The sequence below is a fragment of the Monocercomonoides exilis genome (genome assembly GCF_001643675.1).
Source record: "Monocercomonoides exilis strain PA203 chromosome Unknown scaffold6-2077815, whole genome shotgun sequence".
In the NCBI taxonomy this organism is placed as follows: domain Eukaryota; phylum Preaxostyla; order Oxymonadida; family Polymastigidae; genus Monocercomonoides; species Monocercomonoides exilis.
The window spans coordinates 588,166-600,200 of NW_027150551.1; the positions used below are offsets into that span (position 1 = coordinate 588,166).

Here is a 12,035-nt window from a genome sequence, read left to right on the forward strand (position 1 = left end):
TTTCACAAAAAAACTTTTTTTATTTAAAAATACTCAATTATACTAATTTCGAATAAAAAATTTTCCTATGTTGAATAATAAATGGTGAAAATTTGAAAGCCATTTTTTCAATTTCTCTGTTTCTTTTTCTCTTTTATGGAATGAATAATACAAATTCATATAAAAATTACATAATTCTTAAAACGTTAAACATCAAAAACTGGTTAAATGAAAAAACAAAAAGGAAGATATAATAAATAAATCAATATTTTTAAAAATAACAAAGAACTTCACTTTAATAAATGTTAATTGAAAAATAAACCATTGAAGAAAGATAAAAATACAAGTTAAAAAAAAAAATCAAAGAATAGATTCCTTCAAATATATATATATATATATTTCATTCAATCATTTCAGTTTATGCAATATACATATTTTCTTTTTGCGTTGATGAAAAATTCACAATCAACAAAAAAAAAAAAGGAAATGATCAATAATACCCATAAGAACACAAATATTATCAAATCAAAGAATATTTTGGAGATTCTTGGGCTTTAAAGGAGCGACACGCTGTCTGGAATGAGTTGCCTGGCTTTTATAATTTGTTTTCAATGCTTTTCAATGGACGCAGCAAATAATGAAGCAGACAAGAAAGAAGGATCAAATGAATTAGAAAAAGAGACACTCCAGGACAGCTTATCTCCAAATGATTTTCAAAGCAGAAATATATTTGAGAAAAATGCAACTGAAAAGAGATTAAGAACTGATAGTATCCATAAGGAAGACTTTGATGAAAGAAATCACAAAAACGACATAAAGTGTGATACAGAAAGCAAGAAAAGAAGAAAATCACTGGGATGCATTCATGAAGGGCAAAAACGTTGGAGTTCAAACAACAATGTTGAAGAAAGTTGGATTGAAGGATGCCTGAAAATGATGAATTCTTCAGTTCGATGTGTTGATTTGATAATCGTGGAAAGAACAAACAACTGTATTATTGAAGCAGAAAAGAAGAGTTGTGTTGAATTAAAAGGATGCATTTTATTCTTTGGTGAAGAAAACTCACCTTTGAAATTGACTGAAAGTTGTGCGGTTTTGGTGAATGTTTCACTCGCATCATCAACTCAACATCTTCATTCAATTCCTCCTCTTTTTGCTTCAGAACGATCAGAAAACCAATTTGAACGTTTCGGAAGCATTTCAATATACTCTTCATGTTTTTCATCCTTTTTGGTCTCAAGACCTCCATTTCTCTCATCTGCATTTGTTGAGAGTATTTCACTTTCCAATTTGGATTTCTTCAACTTCTCAACAACTCCAGCAAAAACTGAATCACACTCAACTTGCCAATGTGGAAAAACAACCTTTATGAATTCTTGTTCATTTCATTCAGTCTGTGATGTGTATGATGGAGGAATTGTTCCCTCAATCAACAACCCTTTCACTTCTTTGACTGCTTCGAACACTTCGTTTGTTGGATGCCTCCGGACAAGAAATGTTGAATTCATCGGGACAAAAGATGGAAAGCTGACTCCAGGAAGACAGAACGAAACAGACGATGGACAGAACACATTCATTTGGTGTGAGTGGAACGGATCGAAGACAACTGGAGAAAGTGTGTCTCATTCAGATGGGATATCGAGTGGAGGGGCAATCAATATGTTTAATTTGGAAAATGGAAAACTTTCCGTTTCTCATTGTTCATTCAGTAACTGTTACGCACATTTTGCTGGAGGCGGAATAATGTGCTATAGAGTTAAATCAGTGAAGATTGAGAATAATTCATTCAATTTCTGCGTTGCAAAAAATGATGAAGGAGGAGGGATCATGGTGTATTCAATATCATCCTGTACAAAAATCTGCAAATGCGAATTCCAGAAATGTTCTGCTTATAGTTGGGGAGGAGGAATATATTTGAATTCTGTGTTAATTTCCAGTTCAAAATATCAAACTAAAAAAAATGAAGAAGAGGAGAATGCCTGCATAATTTGTTGCTCATTCTTTTCATGCTTTGTTGATGGTTCATACGGAGGAGGATTGCGCTGTGTGACTGTTCCAGCTGCATTCAAAATAAGGAGCGTTGAGTTTGTTTCTTGTTTAGCAAAATCATACGGTGGAGGAATGCTTCTGGAACCGAATGAACCATTGGCATCAGTGAATGAGTTTTTCTGTTGTTTCATGCTCTTCCATGAATGCAGATGTTTGAGTGAAGCACCATTTGGTCATGATGCAATATATTATGATTACTTTAATCTCTTTTTGAATTCTGTAAGTCCTTTTAAAGAATGTTACACTACAAATACAGATGACAAGAGAATGTGCTATGCATATAATTATTCGAATACAAAAGGTTGGATGTTTGATCAAATGTCAAAAAAGGATTGGCTGAACGACAAGACTATTTATGTTTCAGTTGAAGGAGATGATTCAAATGAACAATGTGGAGCAAATGAAACATTTCCTTGTCTGACAATTAAGAAGGCATTTGAGATGTGTGAGATACAGATTAGTTTGACGATCACTCTGATGGAAGGGAATCACACAAGCGAAACAACAACAATTGAAATTGGAACAAAGAAGATATCTGTAATTGGGAAAGGAAGAGAGATGAGTGCTATTGGAACAGGAGAACTTTCATTAACAAGAGCGCTGTTCAGAGTGACAACAGGTCATTTAGGTTTAATGCACTTGGGAATCGATCACAATTCATCAGCGGGTTCTTCACCGAGTGTGGTTGTGGTGACTGGTGGGAGTGGCTCGCTCTCATTGGAGGATGTTTTGATCACGAAGAGTGTTTCTTCAGTGAACGCGATATCATCGTCTGTGTTTGTGGTTCCTCTCTCACAGTTGTCGATGATCGATGTGGAAATCAAAGAAATGAATATTTCTCAATCATTGTTCTCAGAACCTGTTTTATCTTCTTTTTCATCCTCTTCCTCTGCATTGCTGCTGACAACCGCCACATCAAAAGAGAGCTCATTGGCAAATATCACGGTGAAGAATGTGAAGCAAGCGAATGGGGACGGGGTGGTTGTGGCAAAATCAGTTGCTGAAGAGGAAACGTTTGTGGTGTGGAACGCCACATTTGAAGATTGTGAGTGCGAGAGAGGCGGCGGTGGTGGAATCAAAGTCAAACAGGAATCAGCAACAAGCAAGTTTCAAATGGGAGAAACAGCATCATCCAGTGGAGGAACAATTGCATTTACCCGATGCAGTTGCAGTGCGTTTGGAGGAGGAGTAATGATGTGGCTTGCAGAGAACTCATTTGACTTTGAGATATCATCAGTGAGCTTTGTTGGTTGCGGTGCAACATTAGGAGGGAAAGATGTGTTTGCGAATGGGAGCAAGCTGGTGAGAGGGACAATAACAACCACAAAGCTGAATGTTGAACACAATGGATCTATTTACGATGAGCTGATGGGATATGACCGGAACGAGGCAGGGATGGGAATATTTCCATTGAATGTGTTTTTTGATTCATTTTCAGGAGCAGCACATGTGGGGAAGAAGAAAGACGGATATGGAGGATATGATTCGTGGTTTTGTGGGTTTGAGTATTATTCATGTGCCACAATTGCATTTGCAGTTGAAACACGATTTGCAACAGGAAATAAGAAAATTGTGTTGGATACAGGGTTTGAGTTGGCAGAAGTTGTCTCGATGGCAGGGTCATATGAGTGGGAGGTGTATTGTGAGATTAACAAGACGGAAGTGAATGTGAAGGTTCCGAGTGGAATGACGTCATCGTATTTGATTAATGTTGAGAGTGCAAGTTCAATAAAGAACATTGACTTCCAAATTCCACATCAACTTTCGGGTACAACATCACTCATTGCTTTGACCAGCTCATCACTCACACTCACAGACTGTTCAGTTGCTCATTCATCAGAGAGCACATCGAGTGTGGCCTTTGGATACAGCATTGTGAATGTGCAGAGTGGGAGTCTGAAAATGGAAAGATTTGTTGTTGAAGAAGGTCTGACATTCAATGATCATTCAGCCATTGAATTTTGTGAAGGAATGACAAGTGTGATTTGTTCAGGATGCAATATCAGTGGAGTTGTGAAGGAAGGAGGAGATGGAGGATGGATGAAAGGAACAGTTGGAGGGAGTGGAACGTTGACTGTTGATGGATGCAGTGTGAATGGGTGCAGTTGTGCTGGTGGAAAGGGAGGAGGAATATATGTTGGATTGAAGGGAAATGGGAAAGTGGTTGTGAATGGAACGAGTGTGATTGATGGGAATAAGGCAGAGAATAATGGAGGGAGAGGAGGGAATGGAGGGGGGATGTTTGTGCTGATGGAGAGCGGGGGTTGTGGATTGACAATTGGGCAGAATGTGAAGTTTTCGAAAGTGAATGGGAATGTGGCAGAATATGGGAAGGATGTGTTTGTTGATTGTGGGAGTGGAGTGTATTTGGAGTCAAAAGTGAATACAAGCTCATTTTCGTTTTTTGACACAAGCACCATTCCATCAGATGTGTTGAAACTGAGTGGGAGTGAGAATGGGGATGAAAGCGGAGTGATTCCGCTGTTTGTGTATTTGTGCTCAATGGGGACAAAGGTGATTGTTGATGGGAGTGGCAGAAATGGGATGGATCACAACCATTGTGGATTTGAGGCATTCAGATGTTTGACAGTGGATTATTGCGCGAACTCAAGATTGAGTGAAAGTTCAAATGAAATAGAGGTTGTCTCATCTTCATCAATAAGGGATGAAATTGAATTGTCTTTATTTGGTGTGAGTATTTCAGGCAGAATAGTGTCATCATCATCAGAGGATGGAGAGAGGATGGGTGTGAATGTGAGTGATGGAGGATCAGCCACACAAGATTGGCTCGTTGGATGTTCGAGTTCACTGACAATGAGCAGACTTTCATTTGTTGTGAAAGGTCAGATGAATCCAAGGAGAAGAACATTCATTCATTCAACATCAACACTCAGTGTGACGAACTGTTCAGTCTCATTTGAAAGTGGGGCATTGACTGATGGAAAGATAGGATATAATGTGATAAACATTGAGGGGGGAGAACTGATTGTTGATGGATTTGTGATGGAAAGTGGAGTGACGCTGACAATGAATGGGAAATCGCCAATATCAATGACAAATGGAATGAGATTGGAGATGAAGAATAGCAGAGTGAGTGGAGTAGAAGTGATAGGAGAAGATGGGGGATGTTTGAATGTTGGGATGAAGGAAGGTGGATGTGTGAATATTGAAGAAAGCAATTTGTCCTCGATCTGCTCAGGTGGAAGTGGGATGAAAGGGGGAGGGATGATGATATCAATTGGAAGTGGAGGAAGTTTGGAAATGAAAAATGTGAATTTGTCTGAATGTGCTGTGCCATCAGAGGATGTTGAGAATGGAGGAAGAGGAATTGGAGGAGGGATATTTGTGAAGCTGGCAGATGAGATTGGATCATTTGTGCTTGAAGGAATGGAATTTGTTGGGTGCAATGCCTGGAAAGGGAAGAACATGTTTGTTTCGGGATGGGATCTGAGAGAGATTGTGAACAAGGAACACTTCAAATGGGAGATGAATCCAGAAGAGTTGGGATCATTGGATGAGCTGTGTGGATGGGAGAGGAAGACAACAGGAGAGGAGGGATATGTGATTCCATTGGTTGTGTATTTGTGGAGTAATTGGAGTGGGAATGGGTTTGTTTCGAAAGATGGAGGAGGAGACTTCAGTGAATGTGGGTTTTCTGAGGCACCATGTTCATCGATTGAGCACCTGATATCACTGAGATATTCGACGCTTGATGAAGGGGAATCCCACATCAGCATTGTGGGATCAGGGTTTCTGAGACATTCCATATCATTCTTGTCATCATCGCCTCCAGCTTCACCTGATTCAGAGTCACAAAAAGTGGTGATTGAAGGAACAATGAAAGGCACAGCAGTGATGACAAGCAATGATGAAGATGAGAATGATATGATTGGTGGTTCATTAATATCATCTGGTGTGAGTCTGACACTGGAAAATTTGTCATTCTCAAATACAAATCCAAACTGCCATTATGAGATATTGATCGAGTTATCAGGAGCAAACATCTGTTTGTCAGTCGTGGATTGCTCATTTTGTTCATTGAATGGAATGGCAGATGCAGGGTTTTGTGTGATGAAAGTGAATGGATGCAGAGTAATTGTTCAAGGATGTTCGTTGGATGCGGTTGGCAAATTGAAAGGGTTCATCGCTTTCAATGCAGCAGCAACAAGGGAGGTGATTGTGGAGGATGTGAATATCTCGAATGTTGGGGTGAAGGAGAGAAGTCTGATATCGATGTTTGAGGATGAACAGATGAATGGGATGAAAGCCAAAAGAGGGATAAACAGGGGAGAAAGCAGGCATTCAAACAACGAAAAAGTGGTGATAAAAGTGAGTGGGTCTTCGTTCACAAACATCACAAATGGAGAAAACAGAGCAGGGGTGTTGAGTGTGGATTCATTTGAGAGTGCGATGGAGTGTGTGTTGGAGGGGTGTTCGGTTTCGAGTTGCAGGAGTGAAATGAGCGAGGAAGGAGGAGGGATGAAAGTGTGTCTGAAGAGAGGAGAATCAGAAGTGAGAGTTGTTGGATGCTCGTTGGGGATGTGTTCGTGCTCGGGGGTGAAGGGAAGAGGAGGAGGGATCATGATTGATGCACTTGACCCGAACGAGGGTGGAACCAGTGGATTTGGGCCTGTTGGGATAAGGATGGAGAATGTGAGGTTTTGGGGGAACGAGGCATTTGTGGGGAAGGATGTGTTCATCAGATGCGAGTCGATTGCCGAACAGATCAACGAGACATTGTTTGTGCTGGATCTCAGCCAGGATGCCCTGAAATCCACCAACTCCATCTGTGGGTCTGACAAGGAAAGGGATGATGTTGATCTGATCCCCCTGATCACATTCTATTATGGCCAGCAGGTGTTTGTCTCCTTGAGTGGAAGAGATGACAGACAATGTGGGGCACAGAACAATCCTTGCCTGAGCATTGGCAGTGCTGTGAAGCACATTCAAAAAGATGTGTGGAATTCCATTTGGATTGATGGGGAAGGGGCGATTGGGGTAGAGTGTGTGATTGGGGATATGAATGTGAAGAGTCTGAAGAAGACTCAATCCACAATCCATCTTGAAGGAAAGATGGATGCTGTGGGGGATGAAGGGGGTGTGGCTGTGTTTGTGAATGAGAGTGCTGTGGAGAAATGTGAATTCTTGTTTGGGTTGAGTTTTGAATCAGAGCATTCATGCATTGTGAAAGTGAAGAATGGAACATTGGGGGTGAGTGAGTGTTGGTGGAAGAGTGTTGGAATGATGATGCTTTTGAACAGCACAATTGTGGAAGTGGAGGGTGGAGAGCTGGAGATGGAGAAATGTGTTGTCAGCTGTGTTTGCACTTCACGAGAGATATTGTCCGTCTGTGAAGGGGGCAAGGCTGTGATGTATCAGCTGAGGATGAGCGATATCGAGAGCGAAAATGGAGGGATTGTTGATGTGAAGAAAGCAAGGGTGGAGGCGAAGGAGATGTCGATGAGCAACATCACCAGACAGAACAGAGGGAGCATTGTGAAGATCGTGGAATGTGCAGAAAGAGTGGATTTGATGAATTGCTCGATGAGAATGTGTTTGGGAAAAGAAGAGAGAGGATGGATGGTGAGTGTGTGGAACTGTGAGTGTGTGAATGTTGATAGTTGTGAGTTTGATGGAGAAGAGGAAGAGAATGAAGAGAGATCAAGAAATGAGCAGGATGAAGGAGAAAGAAGAGAGGAGATATGCAAATGGAATGGGTCAATGGTTGAATTAGAGAAGAGTGAAGTTTTCTTGAAAGAATCATCAATTGAGAATTCCAGTGAAGGAGGATTATCAGTGAGTGGAGGAAATGTGGCGATTGAGAAAGGAGAGTTTGTGAGCAACAACCCATCGATTGGAAAATATCCCTCAGCTCGGAGAAACATATTGTGTTCGGATTCTGCTCAGCTGAATGTGATGAGCTTGAAGGGAGGAGATGGGCAAGAGAAGAATACCTCCCTTTGGATTCTGAATGATGGATGCACTTTGATGGGGATTGTTGAGGAGCGAGCATCACCATTGTTCATCCCCACACTGCGATGGGTGGAGACAGAGGAGAAGGAAGGGGTGCTGGATGTTGTGTTCAGGGGCACACTTCTTCTGCCATGCAACCTGTCGTTTCGGGTTGTTTCGTCGGTGGGGGATGTGGAGCAGATGGAGACACACGAGATAAGTGAGTCTGGGTTTGTGAGTGAAGAGGAAGTGCATGGCACAACTGGGTTGGAGATGGTCAGGGGAGCAGAGGCAAGTGCAGAAGTGAGGGTGTGCATCTTGTTTGGAGATGGCCATTCTCCCTCGGCAACGGAGTCATTTATCCTGAAGAACAGGAGCGAGACTGATCCAAAGGGAGATGAAAGGATTGTTGAGGGAAGAAAAGAAGAAAAATCGATCTGGCCAATCATTGTTGTTATATTGGCTGTAATGTTTCTAATTGTTCTCGTTGTTTCGATTGCATTGGCAGTCAGATGGAGAAAGCAAAAGAGAAGAACAGAAGAGTTGGAGATAATCGTTGAAGACACAGTGAAGAAGGATCCGAAGGCGTTTGAAATGGTGACGATGGAGATGTCGCCTGAAGAGCAATGGAGGAGAGCAGAGAGGGAGGCAGAGAAGAAGAATGAAGAGAGGATCAAGAAGAGGGTGTATGATACGAATATGCAGCATTCTGAATCATCTGAGCATTTATTGAGTGAGAGTGGATCGACTGAATATATCCTTGGAAGAGATTCAGACAAGATCCCCGAATGGGTGCTGGAGAAGGTTGATGATGAGGAAGAGACAAGAAAGAGATCGCCCTCACCATCCATCTCATCCACTTCAACAACTGACACTTCAGACACAGAATCCACTTTTGTTCGTGGTGATGATCTGTGCCCAACCACTTCATCGATGTCGAACTTGGTGGATGCAATGGCCTGTTCATCCCCACACGAGAAGCTGATTGTGGATCTGAGGGATTCTTTGTTCATGCTTCTTCATGGAAGGAATAAGACAAAGGAGATGGCGATTGGCACATTGCAGGAGAGGGAGCAAACAGCTGCCCAGATTCTGTTCTGGGTGGCAAATGGAGCACTTCACTCATTTGATGAAATGGAAAATCCTCTTCAGTCATTATCCAATTTGAGCCCACACATTGTGTTGTTCTCCGAGCATATGGTCATCTGCATTGTGATGCATTCTGACTTATTGTCTGATGATGACTCAGATTCATCATCCATCTCTTCGTCAACTGTTGTGACTTCTGCAAGTGATGATGATGATGATGATTCTCTTCCCTCATCAGCGTTTGAGGATGAGGATGACTTCAAAAAAGAGTGCCTGAGATGGAAGGCACCAGAGTTGCTGATCAACAAGAAGATGGGAGCAACCAAGGAGTCGGTGGCATTCTCGATCGGGATGATGTTGTGGGAGTGTCTGACGCTCCAGATTCCGTTTGGTGATTATGAGGCAGAGGTGGCGGGGCAGAAGATCGTGAATGGGGAGAGGCCAGCCCTGGACAGCGCGGGGCAATCGTCGTTCTGCTCTGTGCTTGAAAACTGCCTCAACAGCCTTTCGCAGAAGCGCCCATCCCTCGCAACCCTCAAAAGAGAGCTCTTCCTGCATTTTCCGCCGGGAGCGATGGTCCTCACAGCCTCAGATGCCATCGATCGCACAATGGATAGCGAGCAGTCTGGAAGATGTGCTTCGAGTGAACTTGCTTGCAGCGAAAGCGAAATACTTGGAAATCGCAACTAGCAGCAGGGCACGATCAAAGTGGGACTGACTCTTCAACTGCCCATTTTTCTCGTATTTCTGTCTGCTTCAAGCACATCGCAATGCAGCATTCCTTTTATTTCTTTTCTATTCTTTTTTTGATGTTTTGTGCCAAATGGCTTTTGTTTTTGACTTTCCTTTTTTTATTTTTCCTGTTCCATTTGAATGTCTTCACATCACCATCCATCCTTTTCCTGTTCATAGGCTTGGAGCAACCCTTCATTTCCCAGTGCTGCTTCTTTCCTGCCATTCCATTCCTCATGTCTTTTTGTCCTTCCACAGAAAAATCCATTAAAATAAATAATCACGGAAATATTGAGTCAAAGACAATATCGAAGCTTTTTGTGCAAGAGTGAGAGAGAGTCAGCTTTCCAAAAAGAGTTGAAGCAAACGAACATAAGCGATTCCAGATAAATCTTGAATGAATCATGTGCAGTTTCTGCCCATTCCTGAATTCTTCCATCGAGTCACGACACAGAGAGAAAGAAAGAGAAATGCATTTCTTTTCTCTCCAAAACAAAGTTCGGGCAAGACTCGCATTGCTGCTCACACATCAAGCAATAGAATGAAACACTGCTGAAAAACACAAAATCCTTCTGGCTTCCAAAACCTCCAGCTTTGCTTTTCCCCTTCGTGTCATCGCAATTCTGTGTCCTGCCATCAATAAATCAATAAAAATGACTCGCCTCAAGTCCGTTTTGCTGAGCGCTTCACGAAAACGCTTTTGACCCAATTTTCAGGAATGAAAATCGAAATGCCTCCTCAAATCAAAAATAACAAAAATGTTTGGCAAATGTTTTTTTTTTCTCTATTTCTGCTTCGCTGTTGACTTTGCTTCTTCAGATAGAATGAAGCACTTTCAAGAGAAAATAAAAGGTTGTCTGATGTGTATTGAAATGAATGATGCTCCATTTCATGGATTCCATCCATCTGAGCCTTTTGAGCCAAAACCCTCAGATGACCAATTGATTGGAAATGCACCAAAAAAAATAAAAAGAAAATTGAATATCCCTTCGACCTTGCTGCCTCGTGTCGGGTCGAGCATTCCCGGCTTCGCAAATGCCCCTTCTCATTAACAAACTCCCTTGCTTTGCCGCTTTTCATGCCTCTCCAAACCGGAAAGTCAAAAATAGATATGCCACGAAATCCCCCCATTCGTGCGCCAGACCCAAAGCATGCTCCTCCTGAGCCGTTAGCAAACAATTCGAGCAGTGCATTCAACAAGTCGGCCAAAAAAATAAAAAAATGATGATGTTTCAACTCGAATCGTGGCTTCTTCATCGCTTGTTTGGGTCGCAATTGCGGAGCACAAAATCAATTATAACATCTTTATTCTTGCCGTCCCTTTTTGCTCCCAAAAAACACCACAGCCACTTGGGCGCCTCCAATAGTTTGCTTTTTCATCCATTCCGCGAAACGCAGCGTTATTTGCCAATAAAACGTCCACCACTCATTTCCTCTCCGAAACAAATAGCATGTGGCAGTTGCACGAAAAAATGATCATGTCCGTGCAGCAACACTTGCATCTTCTTTTTCTTCAAATGGTTTTTCTTTTTTTCTCAAGCAATCCAAAAAAAAGATGAGTTCAACAACTGCAAGTGTGGTACTGCTACCCGCATGCAGCAAATGCAGAATGGCTCCCATCCTCGATATCGGATCACATTCCGTTTCCTTCAGCAGGCCCAATAAAAGGCATCTTCAATTATTGTCAATTTATTCATCGTCACATGAATGTTTCTCTGTTAATAATTCCATTCCCCTGAAAACAAAATCGCATGCACCATCGTCGCTTCAAGCGCATTTTGCATGTCTCGGCTGTGCTCGGTGAAATCTCAATTTCATGGCTAAGACTAATGGCGGCATAAATCAACCCCAGCGCAGCATCACTTCGGCTTTTCGACCCATTTCCAGAGGCGATGGCAACCATTGGGCAAATATAATCAAAGAGAGGCCTTAGCCTTTGCAGTTGCAAAAATACTTTTTCGATTGATCAATCTCATTAACTATTTTATTTCTGTCCACACATAAATAAAAAATATTTTCTGAGTTGACATAATTTTCTTTTTGGAATCCAATTAATTGGTTGAAGTTGTTTGGTCAATAACTTGAAGCGTTTCAGTTGAAAACAAGAAGATAAGAAGCAATCTGCAACACATTGTGAAATATGGAAATTGTACTCCTCAAAATTGCATCATAATGGTTTTTATTTTCATGTTTCGCAAATTTTGATAAAAGATAAAGATCATTTATGGTTAATC

At 41.6% G+C, this 12,035-nt stretch overlaps 1 protein-coding gene across 1 annotated transcript; it reads left to right on the top strand.

Moving 5' to 3' along the window:
• Nucleotides 1-558: 558 nt before the first annotated feature.
• MONOS_2277 (uncharacterized protein) lies at nucleotides 559-9,759 on the top strand (the record flags this gene model as incomplete). Its single annotated transcript, XM_067872188.1, has 1 exon — nucleotides 559-9,759. The coding sequence occupies one exon, from the start codon at nucleotides 559-561 to the stop codon at nucleotides 9,757-9,759; it is 9,201 nt and encodes a 3,066-aa protein (XP_067733756.1).
• Between the last annotated feature and the right edge of the window lie 2,276 nt (nucleotides 9,760-12,035).